This window comes from Perca fluviatilis, chromosome 20, assembly GCF_010015445.1.
Source record: "Perca fluviatilis chromosome 20, GENO_Pfluv_1.0, whole genome shotgun sequence".
Classification (NCBI taxonomy): Eukaryota; Metazoa; Chordata; class Actinopteri; order Perciformes; family Percidae; genus Perca; species Perca fluviatilis.
The window spans coordinates 7,366,762-7,389,417 of record NC_053131.1 but is presented as its reverse complement, the minus strand read 5'-3'; the positions used below and the strand labels follow the sequence as shown (position 1 = coordinate 7,389,417).

The following is a 22,656-nucleotide window of genomic DNA, read 5'->3' as shown; positions in this document are numbered from 1 at the left end:
GTGAGTGCAGTAGTTAGAACAATAAAAAGCCCTATCTTACAAGAAAAGAAGTCATTAGAAAAGCTCCTGGATCTCCACCAAAAAGTAACTTAATAATGATACTTTTGTTGGGCCTATTGCCTAACTTTCCACCGAATACCATTGAAATTAGTTACAATATTGAGATACTCCTCTAACTGAAAATACCACCTGCTTGCCAGCGATAATAGAAAATAAGTAGTACAGATCCATTTGGGATCTCGTCAAACTTTGAAAGATGAAGCCGCTCTGTATTTGCTGTCAAATCACGTATCGTGTTATTTTAAACCGACTGAAAGTATTCAGAAAAGTTTGGACGATGCTTCAGAAGAATATCCGAATACAGTACTGGTAGCTGGTAGCTGTAATAGAATGCTATTCCCCCCAGTAGACATATCGTGTGTGTGTGTGTGTGTGTGTGTGTGTGTGTGTGTGTGTGTGTGTGTGTGTGTGTGTGTGTGTGTGTGTGTGTGTGTGTGTGTGTGTGTGTGTGTGTGTGTGTGTTTAAGGTGTAAAACCAAACAAACCACACAGTCGTAAATTTTTAGGCTCCCAGAGAGGTTAACCCTCCGCAGGTGACAGGTGGACACCTCAGGGAGCTCAGAGAAGACCTTATGGAAACACCCCCACCAGTCAATCAAAAACCCGCTTCAACTCGAATATCGACTGCTGTTTCTAAATTAGAAAATGCAGCATTTTTTACTTCAATAAAATGGCTCAAAATAAGGAAATTCATCATCTATTTTCATACGGTCGTACATCATAACATCTCTTTATTTACACTCAGTGCTCATTACGTTAAGTAAAAAACAGTACTATTACTTCATACAGTTTGCCCCTTAAATCTTTTCTCGTTTTCATAATTACCTATTGATTGGGGTTTTCTTTCTATGCATTTTTATCCCATATTTTTTTTTTTCTTCCTGATGCATATTCTTAAGATGATTTCCCCAAGTAAAAGAAGAACAGCGTGGTTGGCATTAGCAGCGTGAGCTCTGACCAGACAAAAAAAGCCTACTTACAGAAAACGAATTGCCAGGAAATATGAAGGAGGATTTCGCCACTGCAGTTGCCCACTCAGTTGGACTGGCAGGTGATCCTAGCGGAAACACAGCAGCTAGCACAGCTAAAGGTCAGCGAATAAACCAATCTCAGGGTGGTTTTTTTTTTGAGGGGGGGGGGGAAACCATGGAGACGTGCTGAACCCACACAAGCGTCCTATTTTGGGTTAAAAACATCATCGTGGCTGAAGAATCAGCAGCAGCAGCAGCAGCAGCAGGACAGTGTTTTTCAGGCCAAGATGAGTTCAGGAGCAGCAGCAGCAGCCTGAGGAGGAGGACCACACAACAGGAGAGAGACTGTTTTTAAAAAAAAACCTCAGTGTGTTTCTGTTTGAACCGAGTGTGTGTGTGTGGCTGATTACGATGCCAAGAAAACAATGTGCTCAGACTCCTTGGAGGGTTGTCCCACGCTGCGCCGAGTGTCGCTCTAAATACGCCGAGACAGAGGAGACAGAGAGAGAGAGAGAGAGAGAGAGAGAAGTAATGAAATCTAACAGATATTTCCCTTTTAAGGTGGAGGCTGTGTGTGTGTGTGTGTGTGTGTCTGTGGTTGCACGTGGAGAGCGTTTGTCCTAGCGAGCTGGGGAGTCTAACTCAAGCAGGGAGCGCTGCTCAGCTGCTCCATTAGAGTTTGCGAACACACGCCGAGTTAACAGTCTGTTCAGTAGAGTGGAGCGACGCTCCGTTTGTTTGCTTTCTAAGAAGATACGTCTGTGTCTTTCATCACTTGAGTCTCTCTCTCCTGCTCTGGTTGTAATTACTCTGTGAATACCAAGCCAAAGTTTGATGGCAGGAGTCAAAGAAATGTGTGTCAGAAATATATATCACAAAGCAGACACACATGCTGTAGATCAGAGCCAATCGCAGACAGGTATTCTGTGATTGACATCTCACCGGAGATGTCCCAATGAGATAAAAAAAAAAAAACAACCTGTGGTGCTCGAGGGTGAAAATTACTTTTTCAACTTTTGTTGACCCACACACACACACGCGCACACACACACACACACACACACACACACACACACACACACACAGAGTGCAGACATTGAGATGGTAATTATCTCCTCTCTCTCCTCCTGCATTTAGAAAGTAAAAGAGACATCTGATGACTGGTCAGCCACCTCCCCAGCTTTTGTCCTGGGAAACACACACACACACACACACACACACACACACACATACATACCCACTAACACACACTCCCACAGAACCATAAAGAGAGTGAGTGAGCCATACCTCTGTGCTCTCACCCTCCACACCCACACAGCGGAACAATAGGCCTCTCTGACTCGCTACACCCTCTTTGTCCCCTGTCTTCTCAATACAACTCAATAAATCGCTCTGACAGGTTTCCAAACTCTCAGGATCGGACGACTCAAATGAACTCTTGCATTGTTATCGGGGGGGGGGGAGAGAGATTATAAGCTTTCTTTGGTCCTCGTGACGCTTCACGCACATGTTTTGTGTCCTTTCAGCATCTGTCAAGCTGTTTCACACCGTTTAACTGTTTCTATTGGGACTGAAGGGCGGGCTTGACGTTGGAGAATAATGGGTGCAGGTACACTATGTTGTTTATCAGAGTGGCGAGGGAAGACCTCCAGTGAAACCTCAACCTTACATCTGTTCTGGCAAAGTACATAACTCATCCAAGATGGACCAATTTGAAGACAGGACAGAGGAGCAAGTTGTAACGGCTGGGCCATCTTTTAGCAATTACAAAAACATGTATCTATGAATTCCTGGAGGGTCTTTCCCAAAAATGTCTATGATCTAAGAACATAGAAAATGGAAAACTAGGGAGTGATCTGTTAGGGTAGGAAAGCAGTACATCTTGGCAAATCAAGTCAGATTCATGTCACAAAATGGGAACAAAAACCTGGTCTCAGGTTTTGACCTGTTTCTATCACAGAACCATATTCATTGAAAGGACTTGGTCCCAGCTACATACCCCTATTAACTCTTGACTAGGACTTGGCTTCGTGGACTTGAGACTTGACTCAAACATGTCTCAAATCATCTGAGACTTTGGCTCATCTCGCATGACTTCCGACTTGACCTTGTCTCGTCTAAATTAAATTGATGCTTGACTTGGACTTGTATCAAATGACTTGAGACTTTACTCGTCTTGTATTACATGAGACTTGCTCTAACAGACTTTAGCCTGACATAGATTATTTCAAATGGCTTGAGACTCGAATGACTCGATACTTGAGTTATTTCAAATGACTTGAGCATGGAATGACTTGAGTTATTTCAAATGACTTGAGTATGGAATGACTCGATTCTTGAGAGTTTTTTCAAATGACTTGAGACTTGAGAGTCCCAGCTACACTTCCAAAGGGGACATTTGATATCCTCTGTCATTTTGTGTTCAGGATTCTGACCAGAAAGGTCTGCATCTCAACTTGCAGTTTGCTTATGAAGACTCATGACTCATGCCCTTATGGACTTGAGACTTGACTCGAGACACGGCTCATCTCAAACGAATAGGACACGACCGTGACGTGTCTAAATTGAACTGATGCTTTGACGTGGACTGGTCTCAAATGACTTGAGCGTTTTACTTTAGCCCGAGATAGATTATCTTAAATCACTTGCGACTCGAATGACTTGAGACTTGAGATATGTCAGAACTACCATACAACCATCCGAATAGAGTGTCTGTTCTGTTTTGGAGAATAAGTACCCCATGACTCACGCAACCCCTTGCGCTGTGTTTCACCAACAGAAGCTCCATATTGGACCAGGCCAGACCGGATGGACAAAAAGCTCCTGGCGGTTCCAGCCGCCAACACCGTCAAGTTCCGCTGTGCCGCGTCCGGAAACCCGATGCCGACCATCCACTGGCTGAAGAACGGCAAAGAGTTCAAGGGAGAGCAGAGGATGGGAGGAATCAAGGTGAGAGAACTTTGACTTCAAGTAGGGCTCCTGGATTGTGGTCAGTGTGGTCAATATTAAAACGTTTTCCCGTTGAAGATTACAACGTTTTAAATTCCCCTTCAGAACACAAGAGAAAATAAGAGTTTACTTGAGAAATGTTGTGTGCAAAATAATCGTTTTTCTCGGTTACTCTGGTACTGTGAACGATAGAACAAGACAAATACACATTAAGTAGACATAGGAGAAATATACAAAAAATATTCTAAGAAATAGAAAAAGAGTTATGATAATAACCGATTTACAGATCAGTAAGGTGCGGATGAATAGAAATGGCATATTGCATAGTAGGAGCAAGGGCACCATCGGTGCTTGAGCTACCATCGGAGTGCCTTTTAGCAAGGCATCTTAATCCCCTGCTACTCCAGCGAGGCTGTGTCCATCAGTAGATCAGTACGAGTGTTGCGATGCTCCCCGGTGTGAGTTGCTATAAGTGGAGGCGTGTGAAGCAGAGTGCTGGGAAGCAGGACTCAGGGCGCTCTCAGCCCCAGCTAGGCTGACGGAAATACATTCGGAGGGGTCGAGCTGCTGCGCTGCCCAGATCCATGCGTGGCTCGCGTGTATAGCTCAATGTTGACAGTAATGCAGTGCAGCAAACAGCTGTTGCACTTTTGTCGTCGGATTGACTTTAAACACTGGGCTCTCGTGTAGAATGGCACTGCTTAAAGTAACAGGGCTTGGTTTACTTTTGTCTTCCTTTAATGGCCCCGAGCTGTGGGATTAAAAGACAACCTCAGTGTGGTAAGAGCATCGGAATTCAAACAGTCAAAACGTGTGTTATGGTTCAAAATAAACTCAAACTTAATGACTTATAAATTCTAAAACGATGCCCAGAGAAGAGTCTCTCCTTTGTATTATTGTAATGTCATGTAATTAATTCAAACAGGGACAGTGCACAATGAAACGTGAACCTTGTATAAGAACAAGGAGAGACGCATTGCACCAGATTGTAGCACAATTGCTATTTTCTGCCCGTAGTTCCTGGGCAGGTAGGTAAATATATGAAAATATATTCTCCCTCTCAGTCCTCTTGCTGCCTTCATAAAGGCATGATGATGGGAGAGAATTTACCTGTAAATATGTTCCAATCATTGCTAACTTTCACACAGTTTCAGTGCAAAATATTGCGACATTTACATTTAAAAAAAATATATATTTTTGATGTTGAACTGTTGTGGGAAGGCTAACTTTTAACTTAACTTTTTTTTTTTTCTTTGTGCATCTTTTAACGTCATCATTGAAGCTGTTTGTGTGTCAGGCTGGTAGTGAGGCAACGAGAGGCACTTTCTCCCCCAGTGGAGGTTTGGCATTTAAAGAGTTAAATGTAATGAGATCCTGCAGCTATTAACAGTTTACAGAGATCTCCAACATCTGCTCCCAGCAGACCAACAGCAGTTGTCTCCCTCCCTCTGTCCCCACTCTCTCTCTCTCTCGCTCTCTCACACACACACACACACACACACACACACACACACACACACACACACACACACACACACACACACACACACACCTGTCACCAGCCCTCAGGACTCTCTGAAGTAGCTCCCCGACAGCAACTTTTAGCATGTTAAGAATGCGTGAAGATTTGCTGATGATAAAGTTTGCTGCTGCATTGTTAGCAGCAAACTAGCTTCTGCTCGCTTATGAAAAAACAAAAAATCATAATCCCAATTATTTTGGTCAATATTGAAATCACCATCATTTGACATAATTACTCATTGACTTTTGGAAAGACGTTGCATTTATTGAACTTCAAAAACAGCTAAGCATTTAAACAAATCAACAGTGAAAACACCTTGAGCTGTGAAATTTCCCTTAATACTTTATACTTTATGAATTCCCCTTCAGAACAAAATAAGAGCTTACTTGGAAAATGCCATGTAATATTTTTTTCTCAGGCACATAGTTTTTCGAAATTGCGATCGAAATTGGATTAATTGCACAGCTCTACAGCAAATGAATCCCAAACGGACCGATCACAGCACTTGGATATGTATTCTGTTCACCAAATCTCTGACTTATCGCCCAAACTCCTAAGTGTCCTTTTTGTGTAGAATATGACTCACCAATGGCTCATTAAAGAATGCAAAAAAAGCAAGCAATCTGCACATAAAATAACAAAAAAACATAAGCACTTACGCTGCACTTGCATTTCACGTAATCATGTGCAATGCATGTAACTTATGATTTCACTATTTTACTATTTACTTGCGCAAAGCCCAACACAAAGCCCGAGGCAAGTGTCTTTGCTATTTTAAGACCGTCCAGCTCCCGCGTTGTTTAAATAGCAAATGCACCTGCGCCCATCTCTGCGCCCATGGGCGTGCTGTACTTACAGGGAGGTGTGTTCAGGTGCATTCTGGGCGTATTGCTATCTTGAGGCAGCAGGAAGTGATCGCGCCAGTGACCAACAAAAATCTGGTCTAAAGTCAAAAGCGCAGAATTTCATTGTTATTTTAACAGAGCATTAGTAAAATGCTCCTAGGCTCGTGCACAGCGCGAGTACACTATGCTTGTTACACACACAGGGAAGCACAGCAGCACACACACATGCAGAAGATTACAAATAAAAATATTACGGTGCAAATCCTCCATCATAATAGCAATGCTCCAAGGTCCAAACGCGCCTGGCTTTTAAAGGGAATGGGAGATGACACTCTGATTGGTTTATCGCCCAAAACACACCTATGAATTAATGAAGACACTAAGTACAACCCTTTTGAGCCATGTGCCCGGCGCACGGAGCCTTTTTTCCGCCTTCAAACTAGCAAAAGTGGATTTGGACACGCCCTAAACGCACCTGCGCCAGGCGCTTCACGCCCTGCGCTTAGATCGTTAAAATAGGGCCCTTAATCTTTTTACCATCTTCACATTCTCTGATCCATGTTCTTAGTTTAATGTGGGTGTTTTTTAGGGGTGGGGGAAAAAATCGGTACAGCATAGTATCGCGATATTTTTCGTGGCAATACTGTATCGATACACAGACGCCAAGTATCGATCTTTTATGACATATGTGTTGGTCAGTTTGTCTGCTTGACAATCACATTTTGCAGCAATAAAATTGAAGTGAGATGACCAAACAGAGAAATGTATCTTTTTAGATAAAACAGATGTTGACAAAACTGTCCTTTCGGGACATCATTTTAAATAGGGAAAAATCTGAAGTTGGAAAAAAATGTAATACATTGCAATATATCGCAGAATATTGCAATATCTTTAAAATTGCAATAATATCGTATCGTGACATAAGTATCGGGATGATATCGTATCGTGAGGCCTCTGCTGATTCCCACCCCTAGTGTTTTTATGTTTGCACCATGGAGTAGCACCTTGAATTTCGTTGTATGTGCCTATCACTCAGTTGATTTCCCTCTCCAGCAGTAGCCCTTCCGTACACTCCCCTGCTTTAACTCCTATGGCATGTTACACAGTTGTACTATGTATAGCGGACTATCCATAGTAAGCCTTTACAGCGTACATGAGGAACTGTTGGCCTTGTACTGCGTTGTGTCAGGGTGAGCTGTGATATTAAGTTGTCAACAAGCCACTGAGACAAATTCCTGTACATTCTCCGCTCTGTATAGCTCAGCGGGGCGAGCTTGGCACCATCCATTGCTGTGGGGTTAGTTCCCACTGTGGCCACCCATGCTGAACACACAGGCACTCACGGTGCTGGTAAAGTCTGTAGGTGTCCAACCAAACAGGACATGTTATAGTTGTGCTGTACGTTAAATTGGACACAGGCAGTTGTAGTTCAGTGTTGATTTTTTTCTTTTCCGACAAATTGATTAGTTGTTTGGTCTATAAAATGTCAGAAAATGGTTTTACAACAAATGTCGATCAGTGTTTCCCAAAGCCCAAGGTGACGTCCTCAAATGTCTTGTTCTTAAAGATATTCAGTTTACTGTCACAGAGGAAGGAAGAAACTAGAAACTATTCACATATAAGAAGCTGGAATCAGAAGTTTTACTCTTTTTTTTTTTTTCATACAAAAATGACTCAAACCGATCAATTGATTAGCAAAATAGTTCGCGATTAATTTAATAGTTGACAGCTAATCGATCAATCAATTAATCTTTGCAGCTCTAGTTTTAATGTCATCTGTGCTTTTCTACACAATCAGATTTCCTTCAAATCCTTTTTTTAATGCTACCCTTTAAAAAAAATTTAATAAATGGGTCAAAGAGGCAGTTCACCTTAATCACAAAAATCAACTTTTTGTACCACTTACCTTGTCAGAGCATACATAACGGACTCTTTTAATTCACCTCCAGTGAACTTGGCCTCATATAACTTGCAGACTTTATGCTTTAAAGCCACCTAAAAAAAAAAATCATATTCTGATTACAAAATACAGTGACATGCCCCTTTTTTGCAGTGCATTTTTGTACTAAAAGACCTCTGCAAAAGACTGTCCTTTGTCTGCTCACATCATTCTCAGTGATCAAGCTTTAGTTTAGTTGTACTAGAGATGAGGCGACCGAGGCCTTATTAAGACATTTCTCTGGTTTCTCTTCTCCCCCCCCCCCGGGGGCTCTGAGCTATGTGGATTCCCATCAGCCAAATTCCATCATAATATCCGTCCTTATTATGATTTCAGTACATAATTTAACTGATGGTATCTCCTATTTGGAACAAATCCAACTCTACAGCTACCTTAAATGGAAATGCACCATTTAACCTTCCTATTGTCCCTGGATCAAATTTGGCCCGTTTTAAAAGTTTTTTTTATATCAGAAATATGGGTTTCTGTCAACCAAATGGCCCCAAAAAGAACATGGATTTTTTTTTTTTTATGTAATTAACAATGTTTTTCGCAAGTAAAATGAATGATCAGTTGAACTTTTCAAAACAGTTGCTAAACGTTGATAGTGATTATAGATCAACATAAGTTCGTCTGATCTGATTTTTTTTTTTTTTTTTTTTTTACTAAAACATTAGGCATAATTTCATATAAATGAGGTTTATTGACCATGTATTCCAAAACTCTGTGTAAGACTAGTGGCAGAAAGTTGGTGTTAGTTGTGTATATACTAGTGGTAGTAAAAAAGAAAATCCAAAAATGCTGAAAACAAGCGACTAAAACGTTTTTAAAAAAGCGCCAAAAACGTCAATGGTCATCTTCAGTTCTGACCCGGGAGGACAGGAACAAGTTGCTTGGTCGCCGGTAAGACTACACAAGGGTTAAACGCACACGTTTAGTCTGGATGAGATGTAAGATTGAAGTTGGCAGTTATTGAGACGTTCCTTTCTGTCTTTATTGAGACGTTATCGCATGCTTCTCCTCTCCCTCCCTCCCTTCCTCCCTCCCTCCCTTCTGTCCCGGAGCTGTTTTTTTTTTTTTTAAAACCCTAACCCGAACCCTAAAATCCAGTTAGCCAGTCACCATGTGGCCGCTGTTGGCCTTGAGGGAGGTGAACGGAGAGGTCACCCTCTATAGAACCAGGGTGCTGGGTGACAGACAAGCCTGTGACATGGCCTGGCTTTAGAGGGGTCCGGGGTAACACCCCCACATATACTAATGTCAAAACCTCTGCTAACCCCATCGGCACCCTGCAAAAAAAATTAGGCTTGTTTGTCCAGCCTGACACAATGGAGATAAATGAAATTTCGTCACCAGAGCTCAATCCTTTAAAAAGTAGAATTCAAAAACTCATCAGTAATGTCTTTTTCTTTTTCTTTTTAAAAGCAATGTCCCAGCTGCTGAAGATAATCCACAGACATTTGCACATGTGCACAAAAAACATCCCGTTACATTATCTCCAATTAAGTTGAGTGATGTGCCTAATACCATTATTTTGCCCCCTAATTTTTAACATGGTTATGCTTTAGATCCTCTTTTTCATCCTGCCATACGTGCATTGCTGTTAGTGTCAGTGTGCACTGCATTTCCCAGAAATCCCCTGTCAGTAAAACACTGAGAAGCTCTGCGGTGTCCTGATTCTTTATTCCTCAAACGTTTCTGCAAGACGCCTGTCTTGTCTTTGTCCTGTGCTGCTGGCGATTGACGGCCATCGTGGTCCATTTGTGATGTTTTTAGCTTTTGGAAGCTGCAGGAAAAACATAAAGTGCGTCATTTGTCTTTCACCGTTGATAGTTTTTAGTTTCAAACGACGCTGAGAAGAAACCAGAAATCCAACACACTGTTGGTGACTTTTTGTTTGTTTGTTACGAGAGCAATTCAATTCAATTTTATTTAAAGTGTCAAATTATAACGGAAGTTATCTCAGGACACTTAACAGATAGAGGAGGTCGAGACCACGCTATCATTTACACAGACCCAACAATTTTGACCCAACATTGAACAGGCAGAAGCCTCGGAGAGACCCTGGCTCTTTGTGGGTGACGTTCTGCGTCGACCGATTGAGAGTCTGAGGCTACATTTACACTGCAACGGTTTGATATAAAAAAATCAATATCTTTTGTTTACACCTCGCATTCCCACTGCTCTGGTGTTTCCGAGCCCCTAAACCGGGAACACATTTGGGAACACTTCCGACCCCGTTTTGGTTTGGAATCTGCGGGGTTGCGTTGCCGTCTCAACGGCCGCGAACGGAGACCTTCGGCAACACCGACGCTGACGCCAGCGTTTCGCCGCCTGATTGGGTCTTATCTTTCACGACGTCCCGTTCTCTGCGACTAAAGCTACTAACGTGACCACGGCAACTACCAGCAACTGCTGACTCCTGTATACCCTGGCAGGCGCATGCCCAGTATACGAGACTGTTTAGGAGATATTTTGGTTTGGGCGTGTTAGTTTAAACGGAGATCAGTTCTTCTACCGGAGCTAAAAACACTTGTGTGCACAGAGATCGTTTTTGGCTTAAAACTCCACTTAAAAACTAAAACGTAGCGATGTAAATGTAACCTGAGGCAATCAGAAAAGAACATCCGTATTAAGTCTTTCATGAACTGGCTGAAGATTGAATCGTCATTGTGTAGACAGACATCCATGTCAGGATGGACATTTTTCTTGCAGCGCATTGAGTCGCAGCCCTCACATCTGCCTGTGATGCGTTCGTCTGGCAGGGTCAGGGGGGGGGGGCGGTAGATGGGAGGGCACCCTGAGCCCTGACAGCCTGACAATGGCCTTCTAAAGACTCTATTCCTCCAACTGGGTCCTCAAGGTGAAGCTGTCTTCCCCCGGCAATCCTTATTGAAATGACAAGATCATTTTTTGATTCGACAGCCGTTGTTAATTCCAGCTGAATGAATCGCGACTGTGTCTGATTTTTGGACGGGTGACTTTTAAGTGACTTGCTAACTGATCCATGCAGATCAGCACAGTGTAGTCCTCTCCGCTCAGCACTGCCTTCCATCCCAGTTTGTCATTTTCCCTAAGTGCCTTTAGATCGGCACAAGTGCTAATGACTGGGGGGGCCATTAAGGTCCATTGCCTGCCTACAAAAGTACCTCCTATCTTCACACTGGAGTGGATGAAAGGGGCCTTTCTGAGGATGCACCGTGTTCTGCTTTGTTCCTTAAAGACAAGACGTTTTATTTTTTATACGGTTAAATATAATCTCATCAGGTTCACTTCCTTCTACGGAAGACGATTAGGGCCACATGTGAAAAATGTATTTGAGTTGTGAGTTTAATGTCAGAATTCTGAGTTTAAAGTTAAAACATTGAGAAAAAAAAAGTCTGAATTCTGACTTTAAACTCAAATACATTTTTCACATATGACCCTAATCCTCTTCCGTATCCTACAGAACATTTCTTATATTCAGTTGTATTTTTTAATGGACTTTATGTTGGTTCATTTGTGAGGGATAATTTGTGTTCTGAACTTTTTAAGGAGGTTTTTGGGGGCAGTAATGTTTCCTAGAAAGCGTTGGTGCAGGTCACACAGTTTTCAGTGGACATTCTTATGTAATCTCCCATGATGGTCTGGATGCTTTTTCACATGCTTTTCCTCGATGTATTTCTGGGGGAAAATGCTAACTATTTGTAGTTGTAAAAGAGCGGTAACACTTAAGTTGGAATTATGCAGAGAAGTATCAGCGAAATAAATCATTATCAACAACTGCAGTACGGAAATGTCGGTATTTGTAGTACAAGCAAAGCACAAATCGGAGAAAATCCTCAGATTATCCAGTTTTACAGGCCGGGATAGTTGTACTACACTAACATCTTCTCAGTAGATTCTTTTCCATGAGCACGCTGGAGGTTGTTCAGACATTCAGTTCTATCTTACAGCCGCTTTGTAAGTCTATTGAGATGCAACACAGAGAACTAAACGCTACGTTTGTTGAAAGTAAATGGAACGGTAAATAGGATGTGTGGCTCATTTGTAAAATAGAAAATTAAATTCCAGCAGGGCGACGACGTGCTGGAGCATTGTGCGCCTTCCCAGACAACTGTGGCGCTCAGCGCCTCCTCCATAATGGAGGGGCAGGGCCCAAAGGTTAAAGTTCACCTCTCTATTGAGCCATCAGACGGAGGTGGGGAGAGATGGGCGTGTCGCCAGCCTATTGAGCTGGCCTGAGGCTTTGACAGCCAAAGCCAATGCTGTTGTATGCCGCCACATATGGTGGAAGGGATTTTATTGTGTTCGTGCTGAACCGCGGAGGCACAGGCAAAACAAAAGTTGACAATGTAATTATTGTGTCTCATTTCGTCCAGGTCGCTCGGTGCTATAACTGATTTTTCAATCCCTGTTTTGACAGGTTTCCAAAGGCAGGGCTATTAAACTGGCTCCACACTGTTACTTTTTAAGACTTTAAGCACTTTACCTCCTTGTTTTTTCCAGTCCAGATTTTAACACAGCCTGGATTGTGAGTCTCTGTAGGCCGCTTAGGAATTTCTACACTTTGCAAGATTATTTTTGGACTCTTTTTATTTTTTTTTATTTTAGACCTTCCACGGTCATTCACCCCCCCCCCATTTCTCCCCTGTCGTTTTTACCCAAATACATCAGGGATATCACAAGATAGATTATCCTGTTTATTTGGTTTTCTCCCCCATTTCTTTCTCCTTTGAACTCTCAAACTTGCAATTTTACAGTCTCTATGTTGATGTACAGTACATGGAGCCAAACTCAGGGAACAGAGCCTCAAACTCTGCAAGCTCTAATAGCAAACCCTTTAGGGCCACGTCTATCTGTTTCCACTTTCTCTGTAGGTCAAATTAGACGGTAGCACAGATCCGGGCCACTGGTCCGCTCTGACACAGTCATAAATTCTGCTAACTGGCCCCGCTGGTTCTGACAGGGCTATTTTGCGAGGTGAAGACGGAGGCTTTGGACTATAAAGGGAGCAGAGCTTCCTGTGTTTTCTCAGACAACTGCTACACTGCAAAAAATGACTGTATCTTTATGAACCATTTAAGCTGGCTCCTGACTCGTGAATTTGTGTTCTGATTAACATACTTGAAAGAATCTGCCATTGTGGTGAGGTAACCTCACTGTTTTCCATGGCAGGCAAGCAAAAACATTTTTTTTTTGCACATTTGCCTCGAGATATGTCATGCTGAATTCAATACAAATCCCAACATACTTCTCATACTCTGTTGGTTTAATGGCTCCTTCAGATGCACACTTTTTGCAGTGTAAAACTCCCTGTCCATTCCCATGGCTTGGGCCCTTCTGTCGGTCCACAGCCAAAGCCCTAAAACCTTTAAAGCCTCGTATGACTCTAACGTAAGCTCCTTAATAATTTAATTCTGTTTGGAATCTGGCATGATTGGAATGGATGGGATTATCACGTTTGGGGACTAATGCTGCAGGTTCAACAGTTCAACAGAGTAACATGGTCATAAAAGCAAGTGGCATGTATGGCGAAAATGATTAAATGTGCCCAGGGAAAGACCGAAGGGAATTAAAGTGTGAACGTCCCTCAAAGTTAATAATTACCACAAACAACAGGGCAGTGGTGGCAGCCAAAGTCCAGATTTAAAAATGTTTAAAGCAAGACTGTGAAACTCTTGCTAATAGTGGCCACTGTCCTCATACGTGACAGATATGGGATAATGGTTCATAGCTAATGTTATAACAGCAGCAGTATTACACTCCAAAGCCATAGAAGTTACTCAGTTAAAGCCCATTACACAGCAATATCTGGTTTACTAACATTAGCTAACATTAGCCACCATAAGCTACTGGTCATACCAGACCAAGTCGGGCTGTAACAGCAGCATGTCGGAGTGCGTACAGTTGTATGGTTACCTCCACCAAGGAGGTTATGTTTTTGGTTCAGTTTTTCATGCAACTTGGTGGAAGGGTGCAGCATGGGCCAAGGAAGAACCCATTACATTTCAGAGCGGAGCTGAATCACGGGGCGGCTACACACATTATTTTTCACTTACGTTAGCATTGCGAGATAGGGCGTTTGTGCTGCATTCATGTGGTGTCTGAATTAAAAGGAAAAATGACTTCCCGACTGGGAAAATTCACGCTGCGTTAACATTGGGAGATAGGACATGCCTTGCCTGAGGTCTGCGCTCTCTGAGCACCCTTCTAGTTGCTTATAAATGTAACTTTCATTTCTAAGTGGAACGTTGTGGTATTTCCTCCTTCTAAAGTTGCATAGTCTCGCTTTAGGATAAGTAAAGTATTAGACGCAAAGCTCTTATCACCTTTTTGGGGAAAAGTACTCATTGTGAAGATTTTTTAAATAGAATAAATAACTGAATAGTGAAATTATCAAAATCCCCAAATGTGTAGGTACATAACAAGATAAAAAAAAATCAGCCCGGTGATAAATGTTGTATCTCCAGTTTGGGGGCTTTCATGCTGAGAGGTTAAGTTAAAGGATTGCATGCTCCTCTACAGATTGTATCAAAAATACATGTTTTATTCAGCTGAAATTAAGCAGGGATTTTGACAGTGTCACCGTGCCAGATTTTTCTTTGACAGCATCCATAATCATCTCAAGCGAATGTAAAATCAGAATCTGCACAAGTAACTACAGCAGTCAGCTGTATTTAGTGGCGTCCGAAGTACTTCAAAGTACCTTAACTTAACTCTTGTGTTGTCCTCCCGAGTAAAAATGTACGTTTTGAAAGTTCTTGATGCCTTTTTCAAGGTTTTTGTTTCTTTTTTCTACGCTCAACACTTTTCTACCTATTTTTTTCAGTTACAAAAAGCTGAAATTATAAATTCTTTTGCCTAAGGTGTTAAAATAAGAGGAAAATATTAAGAGGATCACAGACTGGTATATGTCAAAGTTTAGTCAGGATACTGTTCTGAAACAATAAAAAAAAAAATCTCCAAATGCTGTAAAATTGAATTAAACCCCCACAATTAAATTAAAGTAGTGAAGTGATCATTAATTATACTCGAAGAGCGTTTCAATGGAACCATCCGTGTCATTTTTGTGGAAATTAGCTTGAAAGAAACCCAAATTTCTGATACAGAAACTTTGAAAACAGGTCAAATTTGACAGTAGAGTAAATGTACCTTCTCAGGCTTTAAGGTTTTTATGAATTGGAGACCTAAATAAGACCACAACTCTGATCCCAGATCTGTTTGTGTTGGTGGTCTTGGCCTCTACTTTGCATCGACTTCAGCTCGTATTTTACCACCTTCTAGCTTCCCTCCTCGCGCGTCTCCTCTTTTTTTCTCCCCCCCCCCCCTCTCCACTGTGCTCAGCGACCGCAGCAGAAGGCGTCACTCATGTCCTCATGAGAGCAGCCATTGACTTCAGTTTGACTCCCCGGCTCTGAAAGTGTGTGTGTGTGTGTGTTTGGGGGGGGGGGGGGTGTTGGAGACCCTGTCTCAAAAAAACATTTGCCAGTGTCGAGCGGGCTGCCTGGTCCATGTTACCACGCAACTGCAAAAAGCACACACAGGCATAATATTTACACTGTTACATTATTTTCCGCATGCGACTCCAAGAGAGAGAGATTGAAGGAGTGTATACTGTAATGTAGAGGGGAGGAGAAGGAGGGAAGGAGAGTATGATCCTCTATATATATATATATATATATATATATATATATATATATACACATACACACGCTTCCTACCCAAACGTGTGGGGTTAAACGTTTGTGAAAACACACAGCCCTCTCTGGGTCGGCCCATTTTCCTACCCAGGTGATGTTAAGTGTTCCACCCTGAAAAGCCTCTTTGTTGACATCGCTCACTCCCCGTCTTTTAGTGATTCTGACCTCTCTCGGAGGAGTTCACTCCACGCGTGGTCGCTGCAATGAGCACAGCATCGGCGTCTGCGCCGCATGTTTCCACTTAAGCTTACAGAGGTCGTCCCTCTTGGCCCGCGCCCATCGATGCGTAGCAGCTTCTCTGTTCTCGCCTCGCCGGGCTGTGCTGTGCTGTGCTGTGCTGTGCTGTGCTGTGCTGTGCCGTGCCGTGCCGTGCTGCTCACTCTGCCTCAGAGCAGCTTCTGAATCTGTCAAGTTAGTATCTGTCTGCAGCCACACCTGGTTTGAATTACTACAGTATGCAAAATTTACCCTGCGACTCGTCTCCAGGGATGGATTGCTCTTGACTGGCACAGTGGAACCAATTTCAGAGGTGCAAAAAAAAAAAAAGAAGAAGAAGAAAAAGAAATCCTGCCTGCCTCCACTGCAGAGAGAGAGAAGGAAATGATTTTAAGAGACTTTACTGAGCTTTCTCTTATGAAAATAATCCCACATGCAATGCTCTTTATATCGATGAGTTGAAATTATTATTTTTTTCTTTTTCTTTCCTTTATTTAAAAGGGACAACGCACATTAATCAACATGACTCCAGCATGTAAATGTGCCAGATTTAGCCATGCAGCCATGCAGGCTTATTTTTTATCTGCAGTCCCTAGCAGGTTGATGGCTTAACCCTGCTGTTGTCTTCGGGTCAAATCGGAGCCGTTTTCAACGTTTCTATATCCCAACTTTTGGGTTTCTTTCAAACCAATTTTCCCAAAAGTAACACGGATGGTTTAATGAAATGCTCTTCACAAGTAAAATGAAGGATCAGTTCACTACATTCACTGAATTTTGTGTTTTTGTTTAATTTTATAGCATTATTCTGACTAAACTTGGACAGTCTGTGGTTATCCATCCTCCGATCTTAAATACCAGTCAAAATAATTCATACTTTCTCTTTTTAAACTCAAAAGTAAGATATAATTTCATATAGGCTACATGAGGTTTATTGACCATAAATTCCAAAAATGAGTGTGAAAATAGTGGTAATAAGTTGTTGTTAGTGTATACTGGTGGTAGTGGGGGGGAACGTCAAAAAATGCTCCGAAAACGTTGAAAAGAGACAAAATCGTTAAAAAAAAAACCGGAAGGACAACTGAAGGGTTAAAAGAAAACATTAGATATGCTATAAATATACAGCACATACGCATAAAACAAGAACACGTAAGCATGGACTAAAAGTAAAATGACACCAACCACTTTTCCAGATCATTACAGCTGGCTCTCAGGGGCTATTTGTGGCATTCTGTTTTTTTTTTTTGTAAAACTCTCGCCATCATTTTTCAGCACCCTGAGAATTACCAAGTATGTCCCGTCACATTTGTTCAGTGTCAAAAGCCTTTCATATCAAATCAGATCCAGAGTCTGCAGCCGACACCTAATCGGACTGCTCTCTGCTCCTCAATCCTTTCCATCGGGGTTGTACTTTGTGCTGTGGGCACACAGAGCCGTTTCCCATCAGGACGCGTGCACCGTGTCAAAAGGCACGTCTGTTCTGCGTCAAGCAGAACGCAATTAATACCGGGAGGTTAAATTTGCGCCACCATTTACTAAAATGTTTGTTCAAAAAGGGTTTGCACCTCGGGTAAACATCGGCGCACACTGCACGCTCTGTTCTACCAACCTGGCTGCTCTGTGATGTTTTATTTCAAGGGTTCGGGTTAGCTGAAAGTGAAAGGATGATATATAAAGTCCGGAGATATATGCAGTAGATAAACTTGACTTGATGCTGTATGTCTTCATAAGTGGAAATATACTGAACGAGCACTTGTCTATCAGGCCTGAACATAAGACACCAAACTCCACCAAAGGCTCAGTATCCTCACAAATGTCGATTGTGTTGTAATGACATAGCATGCCGGTTGTGTTCTGTCCCCCCCCCAGTTGAGACACCAACAGTGGAGTCTGGTGATGGAGAGCGCCGTGCCGTCAGACCGGGGAAACTACACCTGTGTGGTGCAGAACAAGTACGGCGCCATCACCCACACCTACCAGCTGGATGTGCTAGGTAAACAACACGGAACCATTTCCTCTCACTTCTGCTTAATTCTGTGTAAACAACCAATACATTAACATGCACCAGGGGGGTTAAATAACCCCCAGAGCTGTTGATGTGAAAAAGATTTTCTAAGACTCCCGTACAGTACTCTCCATTTTCCTGCAGCACATCATTCCCATGCATGACTCGTGCTAACAGGTCCCTGCTTTCTGTCTCAGAGCGTTCCCCCCACAGGCCCATCCTCCAGGCAGGCCTGCCAGCCAATCAGACGGTCGTGGTGGGCAGCGACGTGGAGTTCCACTGTAAGGTGTACAGCGACGCCCAGCCACACATCCAGTGGCTGAAACACATCGAGGTCAACGGCAGCCGCTACGGCCCCGACGGCGTTCCCTACGTCAACATTCTGAAGGTGGGTGTGCGGCCCGCAGCTCTGACGAGTCTACGGACACGGATACAGAAATGAGGTTCCTACAGTCCACCGGAACACATCTACACATTCACGCTGCCAGTCATCACAGCGCCGCAGAGGAGGGTCTGGCTAGCTCACACAGCATTCTGGGATGGGAGAGAAACGTGCTCTGGTTTATTGGCATTTCTTTAAACCAATCACAATCGTCTAGGGCGGCATAAAGCGCCGGACAGAGCAACTGTGCTTCTGTAAAATAGCCTCGGGAAGGATTTTATTTTATTTTTAATACTTCTGGGTCTCACACTTTCCCATGTGCTTTTTAATAGTCTTCCCTCTAGTCCATATTGATGTTTCATTTCCGGGATTGTTCAGGTGCCGCCGGATGTCCCTAATTTTGGCCGGATGTCCGTCAACTTCCTCTTTCTTTGTGGTGGCGTTCTAACCTCTGGGGGATTTCTGAGGACTATGGTTAACTGCTCCTCAGATCTCTGCAGGGTAAATCCAGACAGCTAGCTAGACTATCTGTCCAATCTGAGTTTTCTGTTGCGCGTACACATGTTCCACCAAAACAAGTTCCTTCCCGAGGCTATTTGGCAGAGCCACCGTACCACCGTCGTTGCGTCCGGAGCTTATCACCTCCAAAGACGAACGTGATTGGTTTAAAGAAGTTTTTTTCTCCTCCTATCCAGGAGTGTATGTGCTCCTGTTGCCAGACCTTTCTCCACAGCGCCGTGGAGATAGGCCTGGCAATGCTGATACGTGTTCTTTGGTTCAACCTGCTCACATGTTCTGTTCTGTACGCGTTGTTGTCTGCAGCTCTGACGCCGCATCTCATCGCTCTTTAACCCTTGTGTTGTCTTCCCGTCCACCATGAAAAAAAAAAAACTTTTGTTGTTTAAGTTGCCTTTTTTCAAAGTTTTTTTCCCAACGTTTTTGTGTAAAGCACACAAAAACGTTGGGAAAAAAAAGAACTTTGAAAAAAGGCAACTTAAACAACAAAAGTTTTTTGTTTTGAAAAGCAACAAAAGCAATGGAAAAATACTGTCAAAAACACTGAAAGACCTACAAACTTTAGCAAAAGCACCAAAAACGTCAAAAAAAGTGCCCAAAACATTGAAAAAAAGTCACATAAACGTCTGGGAAAAGCCATACAAATGTTGAAAAAAAGTGACCAAAGCGGTCAGTGTTTTTGACAGTATTTTTCCATTGCTTTTGTTGCTTTTCCTAACGTTTGTCTTTTTTTTTTTTTTTTTACATTTTCAGCGCTTATTTCGACGTCCCATATTTTCTGTTGTAAAAAAAACTTTGAAAACGGGTCAAATTTGACCCAATGACAACACGAGGGTTAAAAAAAAAAGTATTTCTCAATCACAAGCACTCTTCCTCTTGAACCGAAGATGAAACGCAGCGTGAGGCGGTTAATAGTTTTCGGGAGGGTTTGCTGCTGTTAAAGAGAAACTCCTGGAGGAGTCATCACCTCCCCAGGGCAGCGTTGGCGTTCAAGAATAGAAAGCATTCCTCACCGAGGAGGACAACACCCTAACCCACTGGGAGCCGTGTTTTTTTTATATATATATATATATATATATATATATATATATGAAGAGAGGAAGACTCCCATCGAAGAAGAAGAAAAAAAACAAGCGAGAAGGCCTTTTGCTTTCTTATTTGGCCTCTCCCTTTTCTTTTTTCTGCCTCTAAAGAGAGCGAGGGAATAAAACAAACATCTGGTTTGGACTAAGTTAACTGCCGTGGTGGCGGCAGCGCAGGGAGAGAGACGGGCTGTGTTAACCGCCGCTGCCGTCACATGTGCTGCGTCGCGTGGTTTCAAGAGGAGGAGGAGAGGAAAGAGGGAAAAAGCCATGGAAAAAATGAGTGGAGGAACACAAGCAAGGGCAAAGTCAGCAGGGAGAGAGAGAGAGAGAGAGAGAGAAAATTTGTGACAGAGTGGTGGGTAAAGATGGAGGGCGAGAGACTCGGAGAATAAGTGGCAGGGGGTAAGCGAGGCAGAGACAGAAGGGACGAGAAAGAAGGAAAGAAAGACATAAGAGGTGAAATTGACACAAGAGAAGCAAGAGAGAGACAGAAGTTGCGAGAAAGGGAGGGAGGGGAGAGAAACAGGCGACAGAAAAAGACATTGGAATCTGAGACATTGCTGTTCATCCTGTTCTTAAGGTGATGGAGGCAAGGGCGTAACTTGTGTGGGGGGGGGGTTTGAGATCTCCACTTTTGAGCAAAAATAGAAATTTTGAGCATATCAAACATTTCATTTCCTGCATAGGCTACTGGTGATTTTTTTTCTGCAGCAATTTGTGCCTTTTCTGCATTAAGTTATGGCGTGAATGTCTTTATTTATGTAAAGATTATTAATCGTCTTTGTGAGCATGATGGGCGCTCATTGCCCCAGCGTCTCACTGATGGATCCTGTAACAAGCTTTATAAATTTATTTTTTTATCATTTATTAGATAGAAAATAGAATAGATATTGTACCATGAACAGTTGGCATGATAGGACACATTTAGGGGAAACTGATCGTCTGAGGATTATTGTGGTTTTAATAGGAGGCTTTCCTCTCTGGCAACAAAAAAAGTAAAACCCATCAAGGCGACGTGACATTAAAGGAACTGTCCCGACTTCAGTCTCCTTCCATAAACTAGATACAGTATATATGAAGCTACAGCGGTACAGCGTCTTAGCTTAGCATAGCCACTGGATACAGCTAGCCTGGCTCTGTCTAAAGGTACCAGCTAACTGCGTGAAACAGCCATTACTTGTCGTTTTCTTTGTGCATAAGAAGTAATAATTATAATAATATATATTTATATATATAATATATATTATATATAATATATAATAATTATCACATCATATTGCCGTCGCGAGAAAAGTGACTCCTGTAACCCGATCCACGATGTGTAAAAGGTCCAGCGCCTTTTAGGAACGAGGTGCATGTCTGATATAGAGTGTGAGAAAGAGAAGAGGGAGAAAGAGGAGGAGAGAGACAGGCCAACAGAAAGAAAGAGAGAGTGAAGGGGGTAAAGTAAGCCTGTCAGCCCAGACTGCGGCTCCACGCTCTATTTTAGACTACCACATAATTGAAACAGTATTTACCGAGATCTGTGTGTGCCTCTCTCTCTCTCTCTCTCTCTCTCTCTTTTTTTTTTTTTTTTTCTTGGCCTCACCACAGTTCATTCAGCCTCTCTGCCACATCTCCTGTGTGGCATATACTGTAGGAGTTAAATACAGCTGGGGGTGGGAGGAGGGGGTCATGCAAGATTTTTTTTATATATTTTTTTTTTAGAAATGCCTGAATTGCTCTTTTGATGCCTGGAAAAAGAGTTAACGACGAGCGGCCTCGGCCCGTTGTGGGGAGAGAGCGAAGGGGGGGGGGGTAGAGGTGTCTGGAGCCAAGCCCGGGATGTTCATTAAGCAAACCGTAAAACATGATATGTTTTCTCCTTTATGTGCTTTGCCCGTTTAATTATTCATCTGCCAGGAGAGCCTGTCTCAAGCAATGTGTGTGTGTGTGTGTGTGTGTGTGTGTGTGTGTGTGTGTGTGTGTGTGTGTGTTTGTGTGTGTGAGCACGTGTTAGTGTGTGTTTATGTACGCACGCGGCGCACACACTTTGAGATGATTGACACGCTGAAATGCCTTTAATCTACCAATAGACAGCTTGTGTTACGATGTTTTCGTGTGCGTATGTGTTTATGATCTTACGGGTTTGACGTTGTAATGCTTTTAATCTCACAAACAGACAGCCTGCTTCACTGTGTGTGTGTGTGTGTGTGTGCGTGTGCGTGTGTGTGTGGAAGTGCGTGCGTGTGCGCGTGTTTGCATGTGTGTTCTGTACATGCCACGGGCCTCACTGTGCCTCTCGATTTTCCCTTCACAGAGTGTTGTCAGTAAACACACCGAGGCCCACAGTAAGTTGAAACTGTCCAACGTGACAGAGAAAAACGCCGGCAAGTACTGGTGCCGCGCCTCCAACTTTGTAGGCAAGTCAGAAAACGCTTTCTGGCTTAAGATACACAAAGCAGGTAAATCCTGAGCTCGGAGCGGCTGCCGCCGTCACCACATTTG

At 42.9% G+C, this 22,656-nt stretch overlaps 1 protein-coding gene across 12 annotated transcripts in view; it reads left to right on the top strand.

The window, feature by feature from the left end:
* fgfr3 (fibroblast growth factor receptor 3) overlaps nucleotides 1-22,656 on the top strand; it is an 89,906-nt gene that overhangs the window by 45,678 nt on the left and 21,572 nt on the right. For 9 of the 12 annotated variants that reach the window (XM_039786054.1, XM_039786050.1, XM_039786057.1 and 6 more), the window contains 3 exons: nucleotides 3,811-3,980; nucleotides 18,051-18,174; nucleotides 18,384-18,574. In XM_039786054.1, the coding sequence (XP_039641988.1) occupies nucleotides 3,811-3,980; nucleotides 18,051-18,174; nucleotides 18,384-18,574 (485 nt within the window). Of the gene's footprint in view, nucleotides 1-3,810; nucleotides 3,981-18,050; nucleotides 18,175-18,383; nucleotides 18,575-22,468; nucleotides 22,614-22,656 lie in introns of all 12 variants that reach the window. The other 3 variants (XM_039786058.1, XM_039786055.1, XM_039786051.1) reach the window with 1 other exon arrangement.